Consider the following 21,986-nt stretch of genomic DNA (forward strand, 5'->3'; position numbering starts at 1 on the left):
GATGTTGAGTATTGTAGATTTCCGATGACAGCTGCTTGGGTGCAAGGTCGAGTTAACTTCTGTGTCTTTCCTGAAAGTTCTTGTTTTGAGACTGTTGTTATCCACATATATTGTGAGGTCTAGGAAATTAATTGTTCTCGAGTCACAGGTTCCTGTAAATTGGATGCCAAATTGGTTGCTGTTTAGCCTGTTGGTAAAATCTTAGAACTCTTCTTCAGTACCTTTCCAAATTATCAGCACATCATCGATACATCTCATCCATTGAATCAATTGGTCTGTATCTTCTTAGACCAATTTAGTGCCCATTGGTACACCCTTTAGTTGTTGGTAGAAGCTGTTGTCAAAGTTGAAAATATTGTATTCTAATGTCGCTTTCAACATGTTCCTAATCATCTCAATTTGTAGATACATAGATGCTGATTCATCTTTAAATGAGTATTTGATTGTTTTAATTGACTAATGGTGGTGAATAGATGTGTATAAGGCTTTGACATCTAGACTGGCTAGTTTGAATCCTTCATTCCACTGAATATTTTTGAGTTTGATGATGACGTCTGTGGTGTCCTTGATGTATGATTTGAGTTTGCTCGCTCTGGGTCTCAGCACATGGTCCAAGTACTCTGAAATATTTTCTGTAGCCCAACCTATACCATTGAGGGTGGGTCTGCCTTCAGGTATGTTGTCAAATATTTTATGGACTTAAGGCTGAAAATACATGATTGGTGTGACAGGTTCTTTTATAGTTAGAAAGTTGCTTTCATCATCTGTTAAGGGTCCATCCTTATGCCATTTGGTAATCATTGTCCCTAGTTCCAATACAATGGCCCTCATTCCGAGTATGGAGGTAGTCATGGCGCTATTTGCGCCATGACTACCTCCCATACCGGTACCGGCTCTGACTTGGTTCAATGGGGACTTACCGGTGTAGTCCGACCTTTGTGGGACCGGTAAGTCCCCATTGAAAAATCCATTCCCCAATCCCATTTGAGACCCGATAGGGCTCAATGGTAATGGGGAAGTAGCTAATAACGGTACTGCAGTTTGCAGTACCATTATTAGCTCTGAAGTCCCTTAACGGGTCCCGTCCATAACGCCTGGTCAGACCAGGTGTTAAAGGAGGGACCCGCTAAGGGACCTCGGAATAGGGCGCAAAGGGTTTACCGGCACCAGTGTCCTTACCGGTGCCGGTAATCCCTTTGCACCCAACTTGGAATGAGGCCCAATATCTTTCTTTGGGTTGGTTGGTAAATTTTTGTAGCATCCTGGACTGTCTAGATGATTCTTGGCCATTTGTAAGTAGCCTGTTCTTTCCATGATCACTGTGTTGCACCAATTGTCGGCCTCTTTGATCACCACAGATGTATCTTCCATCAGGTTTTGAATGGATTTATATTCCTTAAAAGTTAGTTTGAATTTTCAAGGATATTTACCTTTCTTTTCTGATAATTTATATAAGTCCTCTGATACAACTTTATAAAAAGTTTCTATAGCATTGTAGGGGTTAGTTGAGGAACAAATTTGGACTGAGGTTTCAACTCCTTCATGGATATGTTTTCTTGTTGGATATTCAGTTCCTTTAGGACATCCTCTATACTAAAGGTTTCCAATTCTCCTAACGATCTGAAAAGGTCTACATCTTCTATTTCCTGTATAGTGGTCTCACTTGGTTGTTCCTTGTCCTTTCTGACAAACGTCACAGGGGCCCGAGTTGCAAAGAACTTCTTCAATTTCAGTTTTTTGAGACATTACAACACAATTACATATTACTTCCGAACATCATACGAAGATCTCTAGTTCATGGCTAGTTCATGGCTAAGTGCTGCAGGCTAATTAGAATTGTTCTGGAAGAAGCGTGGACAACGATCTTTTCACCATTGTTTTTTTATTTTTTTATTTTGAGACTTGATTTGCATTGTTGAGGGCATTGCACTAAAGAAAATCCATTAATTCAATGTTCTGTAATACAAAGTGCTGTGGACCGAGACTTATTCTGGCATACAACAGTGCAGGTACCTATGTCGCATTGCTGCTCTTCTACACATGTACAATGATCACTGCCTGTGTTTCCTTTCAGTGTTCCAAGACTTGTGGAAGAGGAATCAAAATTCGTGATGTCAGTTGCAAAAGTATTAGCCCTTTGATGTCCAAAACCTTATCGGACACAATGTGCAACCAAGCTCTGAAGCCTGAGTCACAACAGAACTGTGTATCGATGCGGTGTCCAAGGAATGACAGACTGCAGTGGGCACTATCATCTTGGAGTGAGGTATTTAAAAAAAAAATCTATTTGAATACATACATACTCGCAAACAAGCCATTTGGTCTCAAAGAAGCATGCAAAAAGGTAATATAGCAGAGAAATGGCAGGCAGTGAGCCACTTATAATGGGGAAAGTTCGAGTTGTATGATGACCGGGTTTGAGAAGGGGTATATTGGACAGATACCATGAATAAAGCAGTGGAAAAACTTAGGACAAGTAAGTGTCAGCAGGTAGAAGGTCTACCCGGCTAAACATGAACTGTAACCTCAAACTCTTAAGTGATAGTGTGGTGGGGAAAAGAGGGGGTAAAGTCCCATTAGCAGTGAGAGCAAGTGTAAGTAGTAAGGCTGCAGAGGTAAGACAAGAGGATGTCTCAGAAGTGAGGAGATGGGTTTTTTATTTGCTTTTGAATACATTGATGTGGTCCATGTTTTGAATTGCAGAGGGGAGGGAGTTCCAAGTAAGAGGAGCATGAAGAGTGAAAGAGCAGATGTGAGAGGAAGCCCAGGGTGGGTGAGGTGCCACAAGGGTGGTGGAGAAGATAGAACAAAGGCAGCAAGAGTATAGATATGGCGGTTCCTTACTGTGAATGGATTTATGCACTAGGAGAAATTTGGCCCTGTTTTGCAAAGTTAGTCAGAGTGCCTAGTGGCGATAGGAGTAATTAGGGGTGAAGTGAGGGGGCGTTCAAAGAGTGTCCTGGCAGCAAAGTTTATAGTCTTGTCAAGGGGACAGAATGCATAGTTTGGAAGACCAAAATGAATACTGGCACAGTAGTCCAGTTTAGAGAAGACAAGAGTGCTTAGGAGATGTTTTGTGTTTTTATTAAGGGAAGGAGGTGCCTGATTTTCCTGATATTTAGGAGGTTGAGGCGAGATGCCATTGCAGATTTTGAGATAAAAGTAGAGAATGTGTGTGAGGGGTCATAGATGACACCAGGCTTATAGCTGAAGAGGAGTAAGAAAGAGTGTCAGTTGGGAAATGGATAGGCAAGGGAGCAGAAGAGAGAGAGGATATGACAGTAAACAAAAGCACCTCTGCTTCGGAAGTGTTCAGCATAAGAGAGTGTGAGGCGATCCAGTATTTAATAGCAGAGAGACAATCAGAGATTTTGGTAGATACGTCAGTGGAGAGTTCATTAAAGAAGAAAATGATTTGGGTGTTGTCTGCACAGAAGTGGTACGAGAACCCAAAGAAGAAGATAAGGGCCCAAAGAGCAGAAGTGTACAGTGTGAGCAGGAGGGGACCCAAGACAGAGCCTTGTTTGTTTGTTTATTATTTATTATGCGCATCGGACCCGAAGGTATAAGGGCGCAGGAGGGTAAGAAGGCATACAGCTTAGATCAGATTACATCTTACAAAATGTCGATGGTAATCAAATTAAACAGTCAAAAAGTATTTACAATTCGCAATATTAGAATAACAGTTATAAACAGGAGCAGAAATTCTATGTAATCAAGTACATTTGTTGTGCATTCATTAGTCATTTTTCTCTATTAGCCAACTGATCAAGTTTTGCCTGAATTTAGTGAAGGATTCTTCCATTCTCAAAGTGGTGGGCACCTCATCCCACAGTTGGGCTGCTTTGACTGGAAAACTGGAGCCTCCAATAGTGGAGAGTTTGAAGCGGGGAACTAGGAGGCGATTAGTGTTAGCTAATCTTGTTAGTCTGGAGGATGTTGTTCTAGAGAGGTTGTCAACTAGGTATTATGGGGCTTTGTTATTTAGACATCTGTGTGTGAGGGAAACAGTTTTAAGTTTAATTTTCTCATAAGTGGAAAGCCATTTGTGATTCCTTCTAGTATCCGAGATATGTTCTCTCTTAGGGATAGTCAGTGCTGCTCGAAGAGCATTGTTTTGCTGTATCTGTATTTTATTAATAGTGGATTTAGTCGCTCCAATGTAGAGGGCATTGCAGTAATCTAGTTCGGAGATGATCAAGGCTCTGGCTAAGGTCAAGCAGCTGTTTGGGGATAGGAATTGTTTACCAGCTCTAATTAATTTGCAAGTGTACGCTGTTGATGAAGCTAGAGAATTTACTTGTTTAGTGAATGATAGAGTGGAATCTAAATGGTGACCTAATGTTTTCACTTCCTTTGCTACTTGAATGAGATTCTCATCGATAATGAAGGAAGAGTAGCTTGGGCTTAGTCTATTTAGAAGGGGAGTCGTGCCTAGGATGAGAAGCTCTGTTTTGTCATCGTTCAGGCAGAGACCCTGGGCGGCCATCCATGCCTGAACGATGCTGTAGATTCTGTTCACCATAGCTAAGTCCTCACTGTAGTCCCCAGTGAGTGGCAAGAGGATCTGGGTATCATCTGCATAATTAGTGTAGGTGATACCCAGATGGTCCAAGTCATCAAACAGGGGCTTAGTGAAGATATTATATAGGGCCTCATTACACGGTAGGCAGTGGACCAAGGTGCTATTAGCACCTTGGTCCATGCCGGTAAAATACTGGCACCGCCTTGGAGGAAAGGGGAATTACCGCCCTATTCCAAGGTTGGCGAGGCTGTAATTCCCCCTTCCCCCATTGCCCTTCCCCATTCCCATTGTTGCCCCATAGGGCATAATGGGAATGGGGAAGGTTCTAATTATGGTACCGCAAATTGCGGTACATCAATTCAATTGCGGTACCGTAATTAGCACCCTGGTCCCTTTGCGGGTTGGTTTTTAACGCCTGCTAAAAAGCAGGTGTTAAAGTACCAACCCGCAAAGGAACCTCGTAATCAGGCGGTAAGGGTTAACGGTCACCGGTACCATTACCGATGACAGTTAACCCTTACCGCCTTCCGTGTAATGAGGCCCATAGTGTTGGCGAAACACATGAGCCCTGTGGAACTCCACAGGTGATAGAGATGGGGTCAGCCGCTGCAGATGGTGAGAAGTCCCTCATGGTACGGTCAATAAGAAATGATTGAATCCACTCTATTGTCTCACTAGAGAAGTGGCCTGCTGGGTCCAGATGGTTGCATAGGACTTTATGATCCACTAAATCGAATGCCGCAGATATGCCCAGTAGGAGAAGTAGTGCGGGTTTGCCATTGTCTCTTATTTTATCTATTTGGGCTTTAAGGTCAATAAGTGCGGTTTCGGTGCCATGTAAGGGGCGGAAGCCTGATTGCCGAGAGCCCAGTAGATGGTTGAGTTCTAGGAAGTTCTGTATTTGGATGTATGCCACCTTGTCCAGAATCTTCAGCAAGAATGGCACAGTTTTGATCGGTCTATAATTTGTGGGTATAGCCGGGTCTAAGGTTTCCTTTTTGAGGAGTGGGAGTACCCATGATTCCTTTAGTTTACTAGGGATAGTGCCAGTGGTGAAGGAGGCATTGATCAACTTGGTGATAAATGGTGCTAGGTCCCTAGCAGCATCTTTAATCAATTGTGCTGTGCAGAGATTACCTTTGCAATTGGATGGTTTGAGTGTGAGTATTATTTTCTCAACCTCGATTATGGAGACTTTAGAGAAATGGAATTTGGTGGACGGTTTAGTGTTCTCGGGGCAGCCCAAGGCATTGCCAAAAGAGAACACATATCATAGGCCAGAAAACTAGCCCATTGGCTCCCAATAAAACAAAGAATCATCTTCAAGACTCTGACCCACAAGTGCATTCACCTTACTGCCCCTGACTACCTCTCTCAAAGGATCCACCCTGTCTCCTCTAGTAGGCCAACCAGATCACCATATACAAACATGCTGTCTGTCCCATTAGTAAAAAAAGCTACAGTGGGCGGATCCAGCTTCCCATATCTCGCACCCACCCACTGGAACGCCCTACCTTCCACAATGTGAGGTGAGACCTCCCTCAGTGCCTTCTGCAAAACCATGAAAACCATCTTATTCACATAAGTTGTGACGCACCAGTGGTATTCATATCATATTCATATGTTCCTACTGCATAAACTGTATTGCAATGACTAACTGTACCAACAAAATATCAGTTTTATGCCTTGTAGAATTCATAATGTACCACTGAATGCCACTATGCCTGTAACTAAGCTCTTGCAAGTAACAGCGCCTCAATGCCCATGGGCTGCTAGCACGCTATATACATTTAAATAAATACATAAATTAGTAGGTTCTGTAATATTGGGAAGAGAAGCAGTAGCTAGTGACTCCTTTTTTAACTCTAGTTTCTTTTGAAGGTTTAGTACTTTATTGGCTAGCGCAAGCTGGATATCCAAGCACCATGTTTTATCTTTGACACAATTGTCTTGAACTGTTATGGGATTTTCGAGTTCTCTAAGTATGGAGAACAGCTCTTTTGTGCTAGAGTTAGCTTGTGTAATTCGATTCTTATGAGTCTCTTGTTTTGCTGAGAGGATCTCTTTTTTATATTGAGATGAAATGTTGATTAGTTTGAGTTTATTTTCTGGCGTGGGGTGAAGTTTCCAAGTATTTTCACATTTTCTTTTATCTAGTCTGAGGTTTTTTAGGTGAGGGGTGAACCAGTTGTTCAAATGACTAAGAGGTTTGCTATTTCTGAGTGTTAATGGGGCGATGTTATCAAGAGTTTTGTTCATGATTTTGTTATATTCCTCGACTAGGAGGTTAGGGTCTAGGTTGTCATGTAGGGTGTTAAGGGTGGGCAAGATAGCCAGGAGAAGTCTGTCTGCTGTCATATTTTTTTGTTTCTACTAAGTATAATGGTGGGCAAGATAGCCAGGAGAAGTCTGTCTGCTTTCATATTTTTTTTGTTTCTAGTAAGTATGGGTGGTGCATAGGGTTGTTGTAGGCTGGGAAGTTTAGACTCTAATGTAAAGGATATCAAGTGATGGTCTGTTCAAATTTGGGGTGAGATAGTTAAGCTAGAGATGTTACAGTTATGGTCGGCGACCCAGTCTAGTGTTCTCCCTTTGATGTGAGTTGGCTCATTCACTCTTTGGGTGAAGCCAAGTTCTGTAAGGATATTAGATGCTGCCGTGGCTTGTGGGTCGTTAATGTCATTGAAACCTATATTGAGGTCACTGAGCAGTAATGTTCGGGATGTATCTTTTAGGTTTTCTGAGAGAATAGTGGATAGGTCTTCTATGAAGGTCTTCATAGGACCGGGGGTCTAGTTATTAGGTGGATGTTCAATGTTTGGGAATTGGCAGTGGGTAATTTAATAGACATGTTTCGCAAGATTCAGTGACAGGAGAAAGAGATAGTCTTATGCCGAGCTTAGTTTTGGCTATAATGGCTAGGCCGCCACCTCGGGCTTCACATCTATCCACTCTGAGGATATTGTAGTTGTTTGGAACAGCTAAGGACAGTGCTGGGCCTGATGCCTCATGAAGCCAGGATTCTGTAATAGCTAAGAAGTCATAGTCTCCGGTAGAGATAGCTTCAGAAATTTCAATGGCGTGTGTGACTAATGACCTAGCATTTATTAAGGCACCCTTAAGATGCCTCATGAAGCCAGGATTCTGTAATAGCTAAGAAGTCATAGTCTCCGGTAGAGATAGCTTCAGAAATTTCAATGGCGTGTGTGACTAATGACCTAGCATTTATTAAGGCACCCTTAAGTTTTGGTATAAACTTAGCTGGAGGAGGGGTTATGGTGTGAGTTAAACTTGTTGGCCTGTTGGTATTTCTACCTCTTTTTACCTGTGGGTTGTTATTGCTGTTGTGATTATAGTGGTTAGGTTTAGAGGCCATTTTGGTACGGACGGTGTTGTTTTCATATTTGATAACACCTACATCAAGAGGAATGAGATGCACGGTGTTGTTGTTGCAGGAAACAGAATCAACAAGGTGCCGGATAGAACCTTATCCAGCAAAAGTGCTTAATCACGAATCCCAAGCAGAGAAAGAGTATTGCGGAGATCAGAGTGATCTTTGGTATCAAAGGCAGAGGATAACTTAGGATAGACGATAGGTTGGAATGTTTAGCAGAGACAATACAGTTGGAGACATTCATGAGAGCAGTTTTAATGGTGTGGCAGGGAGCACAAACCTGATTGGATGGGGTCCTGGAGGTTGTGCAGAAAGTTAGTAAAATGGCTGACTATAACTCTTTCTCTAACACCATAGAGTAGTGAGTTAGAAGTGGCAAAGGTTGGAAGTTGGTCCGCTGGTTTGGATCAGCACCCTTCATTTTTACGGAGAGGAATGACATGGCTGTTTTAAAAGTAGAGGGAAAGCAGGTGGAGTCAAAGTACAGGTTGAAGAGATTAGTAAGGTGAGAGGCCACTAGAGGCACAATAGGTTTGACATGCTGAAGCGCTAGAGGATCTGATGTGACTAAGGAGGTGCTAGCCTTCATCAATATCGGTATGACTGAAGTATGAGATAGAAGCAGTGAAAGATAGTAGAGTAGGTGGAGTGAATAAAGAAGAAGGAGGGAGTAAGGGGAGGGTGAGGCACAATTCCCTGATTTTGGAGATTTTGGAAGCAAGTATTCAGCAAGGTCACTAGCTGAAAGTATAGAGTTAATAGTTGTGGGTTTAGGAGGAGTAAGGAGTGAGTTTAGGGTGCCTTGAAGTTTGCGAGAATGGTTGGAGTGCAGTTCAATGAGAGAAAGGTAGAAATCCCTTTTAGCACTATCAATAGAGGACTTGAGAGAGTCAAGCAGAGAGAGGTACAGTTGCAGGCTCTCATACGACTGGGAATGCCTCCATCAAAGCAAGAGTCCATGCATGCCAGTGCGTTGACCATGTATGAATGGGGAGACCCAAGGTCGAGAATGCTGGGATTTAGGGGTGAAAGTTAGCAGTGGGAAGTGAGAAGAGAAGAAATCATGAAAGCAGTGTCAGTGGAGGAAGGCTCTGGAGAGAAGGAGAAGAGTGAGAGTTAAAGGTCAGACAGAAAGGAAGGAATAGCAGAGAGTTTAAATGTTCTCTTGGAAATGGGAGTGGTAGGTGGGGAGGAAAGGTGAGAAGTGAGAAAGATAATGATGGTGGATACAATGGAGTGGTCCGAAAGAGATGGCGTGAAAGATCAGATTTTTGCGAGTGTTAAGAGAAGGAAAGTTAAAGTCACCTGAAGGGATGAGGTGATGTGACAGGGAGAGATAATCATGGAGCTGCCTGAGTACATCAATGAATGGTCCAGTGGAGCCAGGATGGTGTAAGATAGAAATTAAGTGAGAAGAATGAGGTAGAGCAATATTTGAGAGAGTAAATTAAAAAGGAGGTTGGAGGGGATGTGGCATTGGGGGGGTTGTGAGATGTTAAGGTTGAAGAATATAGTTACTCGATACCACCGCCTTTGCCCATCAGACGAGGAGAGTGAGAGATGGAAAGTTTGCAGTCATGAAGGGCTGCCAGGGTAACAGTGTCAGAGGGAGAGATCCACGTTTCAGTGATAGCAAGGAAATCAAGAGGAGGAGAGCTAGAGTGAAAGTGGTCAGTGATTAAGCAAGTCTTTTTGCAAAGAGATTCAGCATTCCACAGTGTAATGTTCAGTTGATGTTAGCAGGGTAGGTAGTTGATAGGATCAGAGTCTTCTATTGGCTGGCGTTGTTTGTTTGTTTGAAGAGGAAGTGGTATGGATTAGATGTAATGAGAGTGCTGAGTTGTCATTTTATAATAAGGATAAGAAAGGTAGGGAATCAAGCATGATTGGAGAGAGCATAGGTAGAGAATAAGTAGAGAATAGCAGGATGAGGAGGATTACGAAAGTATTCATGTTAGTTCAGCAGTAGTCAGGGGCATCTGGAAATGTCCTAGGTAGATTTTAGTTATTCCCAGTTGGAGCATGAGAGGCGGTGGTATAAAGGCTCTCAGGTGAAAACTCAAATAGGCAGGGAGTGAATACTGGAAGATTGCCCTTATCTGTTTACACTTTGCATGGTTTGCCCAGGGCTTGGCGCCCCAGTAACGAGAAGTAACGAGAAGTAAAGTATAATGGTTGCAAGGAGCATGCAATGGTTGGAGGAGGGAGGTGGCAATAGAACCGGAAGATGGGGAGCAGAATTGAGCTTGAAAATGCTCTCAGCCAAGTTGAAGCCCCTTCTGATGATGGAAAGACCATTCAAAGATGGCAGTTTGAGATTAGAGGCTATATTACAATACACCATATTAGCCCATAGATCCCATGGCCTCTGCGGGCAGCTTCAGGCAGCTGAAAAGAGTGCCTCTGGTGAAGTGGTGCTAAGCCCAGTGTTGCTCTCAGCCCAGTTGAAGCCCCTTCTAGCCCAGTTGAAGCCCCTTCTGAGGATTGAAGAGGATTGAAAGTCCATTCAAAGATGGTGGTTTTTATGTCAGGGGTCACCTGATCAGCCCTTAGATCGACACTGGATGGTTCTTGCAGGTCCCCTAACCTCTGCAGCCAACCTCAGGCAGCTGAAAGAGTGCCTCTGCTGGTGGTGTTCTGAGCTCAATGTTGGTTTCAGCCCAGTAAAAGCCCCTTTTGAGGATAGAAAGATGTTTCAAAGATAGCGGTTTTGGGGTCAGAGGTCACCGGATCAGCGCTTAGATCGGCACTGAAGGGTTTGTGCATGTCCCCTGAGCTGTGCAAGCAGCCTCAGGCAGCTGAAAGTAGTGCCTCTGATGGTGTTCTGATGAGCTTAATGTTGCCCAAAGCCCAGCTGAAGTCCCAAGCCCCATTTATGAAAAGCATTTTCATGTATGTAAATGAGTAGGCAACTTTCGAGGTAGCATGTCGATGATCAGGTATTGCTACAGATTTTTCAGATCATGCGTAAACCTTGCACCCCACAGGAGAGTGCAATGCCGTCCATTAGGTGCACACAACCATCACTTTCTAGACCCTAGTGAATCAAGGGTGATTAAGGTGGGCTGAGGGCACCTAATTACCACTCTGGTGCTAAGGATTTTAGCACCTGCTGATGGGCACGAGAGGACTGGGGGAGCAGCCCAAAGTTTGAGGGTGCAATGGATGAGCAGGAAAGAGAGTTATATCTGCAGGTCGCTTATGTGCACCCGATAAAAGAAAGTGAGGACAACATGAAAGGGAGGCTGGTACTCTGAGAAAACAACCCCCTATTTGCCAGTGGAGCAAGGGAGCTCCCTTTATGCCAGCAGGGCAAGGAACTCTTGGGGAGAAAAGAGGATGGGCCAAATATAAGTGGCAAATTAGGGAGGAACCTAATGTGGGCATTGCACCGACCTTCAGCACAGGGAGGGTGTAATTATGTACACAAACATTGGTGCCCAGAATTATGCCATCCATATTGTCTGAACATTTTTATAGGAAGCCATCAGACAAAACACAAAAACTAATATTAGAATGAGTGGTGCGGAAAATAAAAGTGTAAAAGTGCTTTTATGTTTTAATTTTCTGCTCCATCTCATTTTAATGCCGTTCTAAAGCTTAGGAGAGCAGCAAAGTAGAGTTATCATAGGAGCACTTCATTTGACCCCTTCATGAGAAGTCCATTCAGGCTTAAAGCCCAAAGGACTCCAATGCAGTAGTCTTTGTGTAGCACCTGCTAAAGACCTGCCAGAGTCCATTGAAATCAATGCAAAGAATAATTTGTAAGCAGCTTTTGTCTCTCACAAAGTGAAGTTTAAAAAATGTCGCCTTCGTTTACTTTTCACGATTACACTCCACTTTACGAGTGTTAAACATTGCATGCAGGGGTCCCATTTGTGACCTAGGTAGGGTTGTAAAATACACAAAGGGGTTATCAGACTGACTGTTTTGTTGTTTATGTAGGAACTTTCATAACTTTGGATAAAGAGTAGGTTTGAGGGGTCTTGGTAATTAAGGAAAATTGAATAAATATCCACAACCAACAATGGCTAAGAGTCCGTGAACGCCTTCAACATGTGAAATTAAAAGTTACGAAGACATGCCAGTGAGCAATCAATTGTTATCCTGGTACATCTTGGATGTGCAGGTTATTTGTCTGCCAATATGTTGCCATGCTCTCTGCATCTCCTAAGGGTTTCATTCTATTTCACCTCTCTTGTTAATTTACTTTCACTTCTGTGCTGAGATAGTTTAATTGTATTATTTCCTGTACAGTATACACATGGACAGAACAAAGAATTGCATACAACCATGACGATCTGGCGTGTTTCTCCTGCTGCATTAGAAATCAGCCAACCCTAAATCCCTGCACATTCAGCACGTGAGCTTCCATTCTACCTACTAGCATTAGATGGGTGAGTGTGTGTCTGCGTGACCCTTTCTGCTAACGAAGCTGAAGGTCAGGGGTGTCAGTTATGGGTTGCAGTGGTAGCAACTACTATCCTGATATCCCTGCCCCTGCCTCTGCGACCCCTGATCACACAGACACTGACCTTACCTCCTGGCCCCTTCACTGAAGGTGTCAGAACGTGATTGATTTCAAGCCAAGGTGTTTTGTTTCAAAAAACACACTTTGTCCTGAAATCAATCACTTTGGCTTTGACACTTTAAATATCTGCCTTGTAGAAAACCGTGCTAAATTGTAACACAGTTTTGCAAGGCAGGAGTAACCATATCTTTGGGAATACAAATCAAAGGAAACTCAAGGAGGAAAGGCACCTCGAGTGTAGCATGAGAACAGTTAACTGTTCACTCTTGGACATATTATGTGTTCTACAGAATCATAACTCTGTAGGGAGCCACGTTGGTCTGAATACATTAGCGTTTTCCAATGGGGGTTTGCCATTATAAAACGCTTCTGTGAATTAGGCCCTAAGTGTATGTCTGTTTCTGAGACATTTCATTCTTTGCAATGTGTGTGTTACCTATCATGTCTCATGTGTAGTACTTTATTGCAAACTCTGTCAAGTATTCATCTCTCAGCACATTTAAGAAATTAGCCTATTTTCCAGAGAGTGCAGATCCGGAGAGAGATCACCCAGTCAGCTGAGTGCCTTCGGTTACTATCGTTACATTCTATAGCCTACTGAAGTTGTTAAAACCAACAGGTCTGAACCAGTATCATGTCCATTTTTATAAACTGAGAATCATTAAGTTGGATAACATTAAGGGCTGGCATTTACAGCATTATGAAAAGAAAAAGGTATGTTTGCAAGCACTGTATAGAAAACAAGAGAATTAAACGTAATCCTTTAATCCAGAACATTTTCTTTACTTATCGTACTTTCAGGTTCTTTTAGTTTGTGGTTTAATGCATTACAGATTTGCTTTAGTAAATACAGAAAACTCGTTCTACTATGTACTGATTGCAATTTGGGGCCCAAATCATGAAATTATTTGCACAGAAAAAAGGGAACATGCGCGTGGAACTGCGTGCGTAATCCCATTTGTCGATCCTTGGAATTGAATGCGCTGGATTTTCCTTGGATTTGCGTGTATTTTGTGGAAGTCCGGCATGCCCCTGTGAGCAGGCGAGTGCCTTTCGCGAGTCATCATGCAGAGCATCACGCAGGCAGTCCACTGCACGCCCACTATTGCGCAGAACAATACATATTCAGGGATCAGGCTGTGCAACCTCCTGGCAGGGAAATGGACACGCAAAGCCCTGGTACAATCCGCCACCCAAAGGCAGGCATGCAGACACTTAGGGATCACCACACAGAGGTAAGATCAGGCATAGGATTTAGGGGTGCGTGCACGCAGCTGGGAAGGCGATCTAACTTTGGAGTGCTCGTTATGATAAATTGCACGCATCATGTCGGGGTGGCGGTAACAGTTATGGGGGACATCGCGCACCGTCCCCGAGATGCAGGCCTGCTTGCGGGGGACCCCACACACTGTTTTGAGGGTGCATGTAGTCACGCCTGGGAGCACGCAAAGGTGGCTGTTTCTGGATGTTTTTGATTTGCATGGGGGCATGTTGGGGGCGTTCCAATGGTTAATTTGCACTAACAATTCCATGAATACGCAGAGAACGCAGAAAAACCTCTTTGTGCAGGTTTGCGCAGTGATGTCCTGGGAGCACGGGCATTGCAGGATATCTGCACACTTTTCCATGAATTGGGCCCTATATAGTAATCATTGTAGGGTGGGTTCAAGATTAAGATGGGATTGGAGGAAATGTGATTGATCTTTTGGCTAAACAGGGGATTGTGCATCTCAGGCAAGTAGAACAAAATTCCAATTTTCTGCACTTCTCCAAATTGTGTGATCCTAGGTAAGACATTTTACCTCAAATTAAATCTTCTATAAGTGGTTCCATTTCATTTGAACTATTAATACACACCTGCAAATGTTTCTTACATTTCTCTCTGCTGATGAACCAAGTCTGTCCTCCTGGAAGCACAAAGCAATTTTTTTTGTAAAAACGGCTACAATGCACATATGATGGAGATCCTGGGAATGTGAAACTGTTTCTTACATGTGTTATGTTTAGTTATATTAAATCTGTGCCCATCACCAGTGAAACCGTCTTAGAACACATGAGTTGTGTCCAAAAGGTAGTGTATTGCAGCCTCACCAGTGTATCACTAGATGTTAGTCTGAAGATAGTAGGAAGAGGGTTGCCATGGTAAGAGATAGGAAAGGGGGGTTAGACAACAGACAAACACATTCAGTGCGGTAAAAACAGGATGGGGGGGCAGCAATATGGTATATGGTATACCTGTGCTTCCGGCTTCCCCATTCCCGTTGATCCCTTTCTGGCTCAAATATCGGGCTCAAATGGGAATAGGGAAGAATTTTTGGGGAAGAATTTTTTCTGGTGGCTAGGAATGGGCAAATACTGGGTCCGGCAAGGCCGTAATGACCCAGTAATTGCCCATCTCTGGGTGCCAGAAAAAATGCATCTGCGGCGGCAGCTGTGCCTGTTTTAAATACACAGCTACCACCAGGGTTGTTATAAGGCCCATGGTGTAGGTTGGGTGGGCTGGGGTAGAGAGTTTGGGGTTAGGTTGGGGGTGGGTAGATAGTGGGGTAGTGGGGGTGGGTTGGGGTAGAGAGAGTGGGGGTAGGGTGGGTTGGGAAGAGAGGGTGGGGGAGAAATTGGGGGTAGGCTGCGTGGGTGGTGATAGGTTGGACTGAGGGATAGTGGGTTGGAGCAGGGTGGGTGTCTCATGGCAGTTGTTTGGGCAGGGACGTCATTTAGGGGTCACCAGAGGTCGCAACTGCGACCTCTGAGGTCTCCCTTGTGACGTTGGTGGTCTCCCTTGTGACCTCTAAAAAAAAAGAAAAAGAAAACTTTTTTTTTTTTTTAATGCAAGCTCTTGGGATGTGGCCAGCACCATGTGGCTCTTTACGTCTGGAGTGGCTGGCTTTCTTGTTCAGGCACCTTAAAAAAAAGAAGAAAAATAAGAACGTGCCACAAATCTAACACTTTCAGCACTGACCCTAAATAAGAAAGAATAGGAATACCAAATAATGCGTCTTTCTGGAATTCTATACAATAATTGCTAGACTCATTAACATCAGGGGGAGAGTCACTGCTTCCCGCGATATCACTTCGGGGTGAGGTCAAATGGCATCACTTCTTGTGATGTCATCAGGGGTCAAAGGTAGTGTGATGTCACTTCCGCTACCCCTGGCATTTTGGTGAAATGATGTCCTTGTGTTTTAACTTTGTGAGCCCAATCAAGAGAGAGAGTGGACGTGGGGTGGGCGGGTGTGTGTCGAAAGGCAGCATGAGGCTGATTAAATCATAGATCTGCTGATTGGAACAAATATTGTTGGGGAACTTTTCTTTGTGTAGTACGGCAGAGTATTTTCGGAAAAAAGAAGCACCACAAAAATTTACCAAACTCAATTAAAAGTATTTCAAGGCATTGTGGGTGCGATTTCTCGCCGTCACCATAATCAGTACAAAAGGGACCCTATAAAAACTCAAACAGAAAAGAGTTGAGTAAACATTGCTTTATTAACACACAAGCATTCGCGAATGGGCCACAAGTTCAACCGTCTCGCAAAGCAAGTCGTCAAAGTGCCGCCCTTTCCCCTGCACATCGTGGTCCTTTTATACTCATCTGTTTTACATTGTCATACATTGCTGCACATAGATTATGTCCACCACAAGGCGGTTCCTCCCAGTCATGACTTTGCATCAACGGTCAACAGTTCAACATCTGCTATTGTGGTTTCCTGTTATCTGTTATTCGCTCTCTCTCGTGCCCCTCTGTGTCCTTATCTCTGTGCACGAGGCTGTGCTTACTCATTCCTTCCCCACCCGTAATCTGCAGATAGTTTTAGCAGGCTCAGCATGCTTCGACATACAGTGACCAAACACAATTCTTCTGTTAAAAACAAGTTCTTGCCAGGTCAGCAGGTCTTAAATGCCGCTGTATAAAGAGAAGGCCTCTTCTTTTAACAAAGGGTACATTCTTTTAACACATATGGTGATTAGTACAAACTCCAAGTGTGAGCACAACATTACATATGTATGCGTACCTTCAATCCACCCTTTGCTCACACTTGAGCATCAATCTAAACAGTCCTAGCATAAGCAGATGGCAGGAAAGCAACATCATCACATACTGTATGTACCATAATCTTCTCCAGGCCTCCCATGTCAAAAAATTCCTGTTGTACATGGCTTTTATCCATTGGATTTAGGCGCGTTATGCTGGAAGAACACATGGAAACACAGCACGACACACATACCGGGAAGCATTGGATGCAGAGACAAATTCCTACAACTATTGCCGCTAGAACCAGTATAGGCGTAAGAAGTTGCCATCCAATTTCTTTCAGGAGCTTCATCCACCAGCTATCTCCTGACCCTTCCTCCTGGTGGATGCTATCCGCCACTTTATGCAGTTTGTTTACTCCATCCAGGATTCCTGTACTCCCTTCTGGTATGTAAACACAGCATTGGGATCCCACCAAAAAACAGACTCCGCCCCTTTCTGCAGTGAGTATGTCTAAGACATACCTATTTTGGAGAGCCACTAGCCGAATTGCTTTCATTTCATAAGTGATGTTTTCCATTAGGTCTGCAGATTCTTCGATTACGAACTCAAGGGCCCTGTTTAGCTTTTGGATTTCTTGACTGTTCATAAAGATGCCCGCTGGAGGAACCAGGACCCCCATCAGATCTATAAACGTTTCCCATCCTGTAGGTTGATACGTAGGAATTTTTGGGTTTACTGCTCGTTTATTTCTGCTGTGTATTTCTTTATGCAGAGTAGACGGGGCATATACCATCACAGCCGGCATTATTCTGGCTATGTAACATACCCCAACAAAATCTTTGGCTAACCACAAATAAGCCCTCTTGTTACAGACATAGGCATGTCCTTCAATCTGTAACAATCCCTTCGTGTAGTTATTTAGATTCACCATTTGACTGCACCCCGAGATCATTCTTTGATTACCTCTTGCGCTCCTCTTAAAACATATATTCTTTGGCCTAAACTCTTGTGTGATGGTGATAGGGGGAGGAGGTTCTCTTACTATCTGTACCATAGCAGGTGCAAGCCCGATTCCCTCAGTTTTGATTTTATAGCGTATCTTTTCCTTTAGAAGGGTTTTGTTCTCTCCTCTAACATAACAAGCGGTATTCGGTATCATGTATTGCTGTGCTGACACTATTCTCATGTAAATTAATGTACACCCGGCATCCTCAGTAACTGGCGATGCGTACACTGGGATGCCTTCACTGCTATGTCGGGGCATGTGGGTGCAGATCCAGCAATCAGTTTTATTCACTACCCCATATGTTGTGTTTATTATCTTCACGTATTCATTTTTAGCATAGTCTTCCGGGTCGTGTTGGTCATAGGCATCTCGATTCCTGCTCTTGACCCAATCTGTTCTCCCTGTTTCATTTGACTCGGGCAACAGGTTCTTTAATTCATATCTAGATGGATGTTCCAGATACCAGAATATTATGGCAAATGCTATTAGTACTACTATCGTGCATACAGAAAACAAAATTTTGCCTCTTGTGTTACAAACTGGTATTTTCCTCTTACCTTCTGTGTTTGAGGAGCATACACTTATCCGTTCAGGGACTAAACCAGCATACACGGGTGTAGACATAGTTCAGTATATGGCTCAGTATACAGCGTATATCAGTTGCAACCTAGCGATATAGCAATATCCCCTATTTAAAGCACCAGTGTCCTTATTACTCTAATAGTGGTAGGTCTCACTGAAAACCTTCATCCGATCTGTCCCACGTCTCGTAGTGCCTGTCCCAGGAGGGGAACGCCGAAGGCCCTTCAGGCTACAAGCCCGTCGTCTTCAGTAAGGCACAATTCTGCTAAAACCAACAAGAGAGTCCAAATGTTCATCTCCCTAATGATCAAAGTTCAAAACAGTGTCCTTACACGTTGCTTGGCACATACACGTCACGGGATCGGAGATGATGGGCACACCTACTAATGGCGTCTGGCAGTACTGTTGCAACCTGGGGTTGGTTGGTTCCCTTTTCCGGAGGAATCAGTAATGGAAGCGTCTTCTTGACGTGATTCACGTGGTACCAGTGCGGTTTGCCATCAACTTTTACCGCAGTTTGTGTCGCGAGGAGCACCTGAAACGGGCCCCTCCATCTGGGTTGCAGTCCGCTGGTGCGATCGAAGGCTTTTATAACAACCCAGTCACCGGGCTGCACGTCGTGACCTTCTCCTATCAGAGGAGATGGAGCTACTGCGTTCACCTGTGCATTAATAGAAATCAGTCTATTAGTTAACCCAATACAGTACTGTTGTAATGCAGGCCATGCTTGCTCAGACAATCTCTTAGGTGATATGGGGGTCCCAATACTTGGTGGGCGCCCCATAACAATTTCGAAAGGAGATAAACCATGTGTACGCTTAGGCATAGTACGCATACTCAATAATGCAATAGACAATGCATCCGGCCATTTCAGTCAAGGGCATCCAGTGTTTCAATATGCATTGTGCTGTGGAGGTGGCACTATTGTCCCGCAGGGGATATGCTTCCACCCATCCTGAGAACCCACATCTCATCACCAAACAGTAGGAATGTTTATTTACAGGCTCCAGCTGTATAAAGTCCATATACACCACCTCAAAAGGGCAGGTGGGTAACTTACTGTGGCCCGCCGGGGCTGGTACACCTTTCCCCACATTATATAAAACACATATTTCACATTGTTTTGCCCATTGGCGACAATACATTCCCAATCTTTTGTTGTACCACACAGTACTTAAAACTTCTTCCATAGTTCTTGCGTTAACGTGGGTTGGACCATGAGCCATGCTCACTATCACAGGTAAGTATGCGTCAGGTAGTACCCAGGTGTTCGTTTTGGTATGTGCCCATAGCCCATCTACCGTCTCCTCATATTGATCATCCTTGTGCCAAGATAGTCTTTCTTCAATGGTTGCATCTGCTTGGATTTCCTTTACGCGCTCCTTCGTCCCTTCCATAGTCACATCCCTCCCCACTATGAGCTGTCGGGCTTCCCACCGAGTGTCCCTTGTGGCAGCTAGTTTAGCCATCTGGTCAGCCAAAGAATTTCCCTGCGTGACATAATCCAGTGTTTTTTTATGCGCTGAGCACTTCACTACGGCCACCATTTTGGGCAGCGTAAGGGCTTGCAATAATTCAGCAATCAATCGGGCATGTTTAATAGTATCACCTTGGGAGGTTAAAAACCCACGCTCTCCCCAGAGTTTACCAAAACTGGAAACCACCCCATGAGCGTAGGCTGAATCAGTATAAATTGTCACTTTCATACCGCTGCTTAACCCTAATGCTCTCGTTAGCGCAATTAATTCTGCTGCCTGGGCCGATTTTTCACACACTTTCCCACTCTCAATCAACCGTTCCCCTGTAGTTACTGCATACCCTGCTGTTGTCTCCCCATTTGGCAGTTTGAAACAGGAACCATCACAGAATAATATACCCTCATTATCAACCAGCGGGGTGTCTTGCAGGTCTGCTCTACCCTTAGTGTGTTCTTCCATTTGGATCACACAATCATGCCTAATGTCATCAGGTGAGGTGGGCAAAGGAAGCAGTGTCGCTGGATTCAAAGTGTTACACCGTTCAATTTTTACATTACTGGCAAACAGGATCATCTCATACTGTGTGAGTCTAGCTGTAGTCAAATGCTGTGTATGCACTCTATTCAGAAGAACATCTACCGTATGTGGAACCTTTACTGTTACTTCACTCCCTAGGATGATACCTGCACTTTGTTTTAGGGCTGTCGCTGCTGCAGCTACTGCTCTCATGCATGGGGGTAGGCCTCGAGCTACTGAGTCCAGAGTGCTAGAAAAATATGCACATGGTCTCTGTTTACCCCCTTGTTCCTGTGTCAAGACTGACACAGCGCAACCTTCCTGTTCATCAACAAAAAGGCAAAATCTCTTAGTATAATCAGGTGTGCCTAAGGCCGGTGCGTGGCATAGAACATCTTTCATAGCTGTCAGGGCTTTTTCCATCTCAGGTGTCCATTCTAATGGGCCGTTTTCTTGTACTTCTTTTAAGGCTTTTAGCATGGGCTGGATCAATACAGAGAATTCAGGAATCCAGTGCCTACAGTAGGATAAAACACCAATTATCCTTCGGAGACCCTTTGCCGTGTCTGGACCTTTTATGGACTGTATCAAAGCAATGCGATCAGTAGACAGGGTTCGCCCCTCTTCGGACAGCTCAAAGCCTAAATAATGGACCTTTTGTTTTACATACTGCATTTTGGCTAGGGCTACCTTGTGCTTATTCTCTGCTAAGTGCATTAGCACCAATCTGGTCACATAATGGCATTCCTCTTCGGTGGCTGCACATAATAGCAAATCATCAACATATTGTATCAGAGCAGTGTTAGCGGGTAGGGCTAGGTTATCCATCTGTGTTTTTAGTGCTTGGCTGAATATGGCGGGACTTTCTGTATATCCCTGCGGGGCTCTAGTAAATCGATACTGTCTATCTCGAAGAGTGAAACTAAACAGGTACCTGCTTTCTTCGGCAATAGGAATGCTGAAGAAGGCATTTTTCAAATCAATTACCGTAAACCATTTCGCTGTTTTGGGAATTAAAGTGAGTACACTTGAAATATTAGGGACAACTGGATATCTGGGTTCTACTATTTTGTTTATCTCCCTCAAATCAATAATGAAACGATAGGGTACCACTTCATCACCTTTCTTGTGTACTGGAAGGATCGGAGAGTTACAAGGGCTATCATTTGTTGGCTCTACCACCCCTAATCGTATCATGTCCTGTACTATTTGATATAGTGCCTGCTCTCCCTCGTGTGATATGCGATATTGTTTTATCCTGGGCAACCTGGCACCGGGCTTTAGTTTGATTACTACTGGGGAAACATCCAACACTCCTACATCATTCCCATGAGTGGCCCATAGTTCATTCGGGATGTCTTGGAGTTCCGGGGGCAGGGTTTGCATTACTCCTATCATACTCATAGGTTTGCTTATGGTCATTCTCACTCCCTGGGGGGAGCAATATATTGTGGCCCCTAGCGTTTTTAATGCATCAATACCTAACAAGTTTTCTGGGCAGTGATTGGTCAACAGCCACCCATTCTCCCATTTTACCCCATGAAGTTCCGCTTCTACTATTTCACTTACAGGAGTCCTTATTGGATTTCCCCCAAATCCAACTGATACCTTGCTTTTATCCGATAATGGGACAGCGGGGACGGCTCTGATATTCACGGAACTGTTTCCAGCTCCCGTGTCTACCAGACATCTCAAGTTTCGGTGGGGGCCGATCCTAATAGAGGCATAAGGCCCCCTTTGGTCTATAGGAACCTGCACCACTCCCGCTATCTCATTCCGGCATCCTCAGGACATATCGCTTGTGTTATCCTGAAAATCATCGTTATAGTATACCCCTTCTCCACATTCTTCACCCTGGCATACACCTTGCACTTGTGTCGTTTGTCGTGGCTGATACAGTAGATTGGGGGGAGGCGGGGCCGGCCAGGGAACATCCCCTCTTGCTTGTCCGTCAAAGGCATTGGGTTGAGGGGGTTTAAAC

General features: G+C 44.0%; 1 protein-coding gene across 3 annotated transcripts in view; it reads left to right on the forward strand.

The window, feature by feature from the left end:
- The window catches only part of ADAMTS18 (ADAM metallopeptidase with thrombospondin type 1 motif 18), a 524,586-nt gene that overhangs the window by 472,185 nt on the left and 30,415 nt on the right, over positions 1-21,986 (forward strand). For all 3 annotated transcript variants that reach the window (XM_069652914.1, XM_069652924.1, XM_069652934.1), the window contains one exon: positions 2,075-2,266. In XM_069652914.1, the coding sequence (XP_069509015.1) occupies positions 2,075-2,266 (192 nt within the window). The remainder of the gene's footprint in view (positions 1-2,074; positions 2,267-21,986) is intronic.

Source organism: Ambystoma mexicanum, chromosome 1p (genome assembly GCF_040938575.1).
Source record: "Ambystoma mexicanum isolate Mex_15411 chromosome 1p, UKY_AmexF1_1, whole genome shotgun sequence".
Taxonomy (NCBI): domain Eukaryota; kingdom Metazoa; phylum Chordata; class Amphibia; order Caudata; family Ambystomatidae; genus Ambystoma; species Ambystoma mexicanum.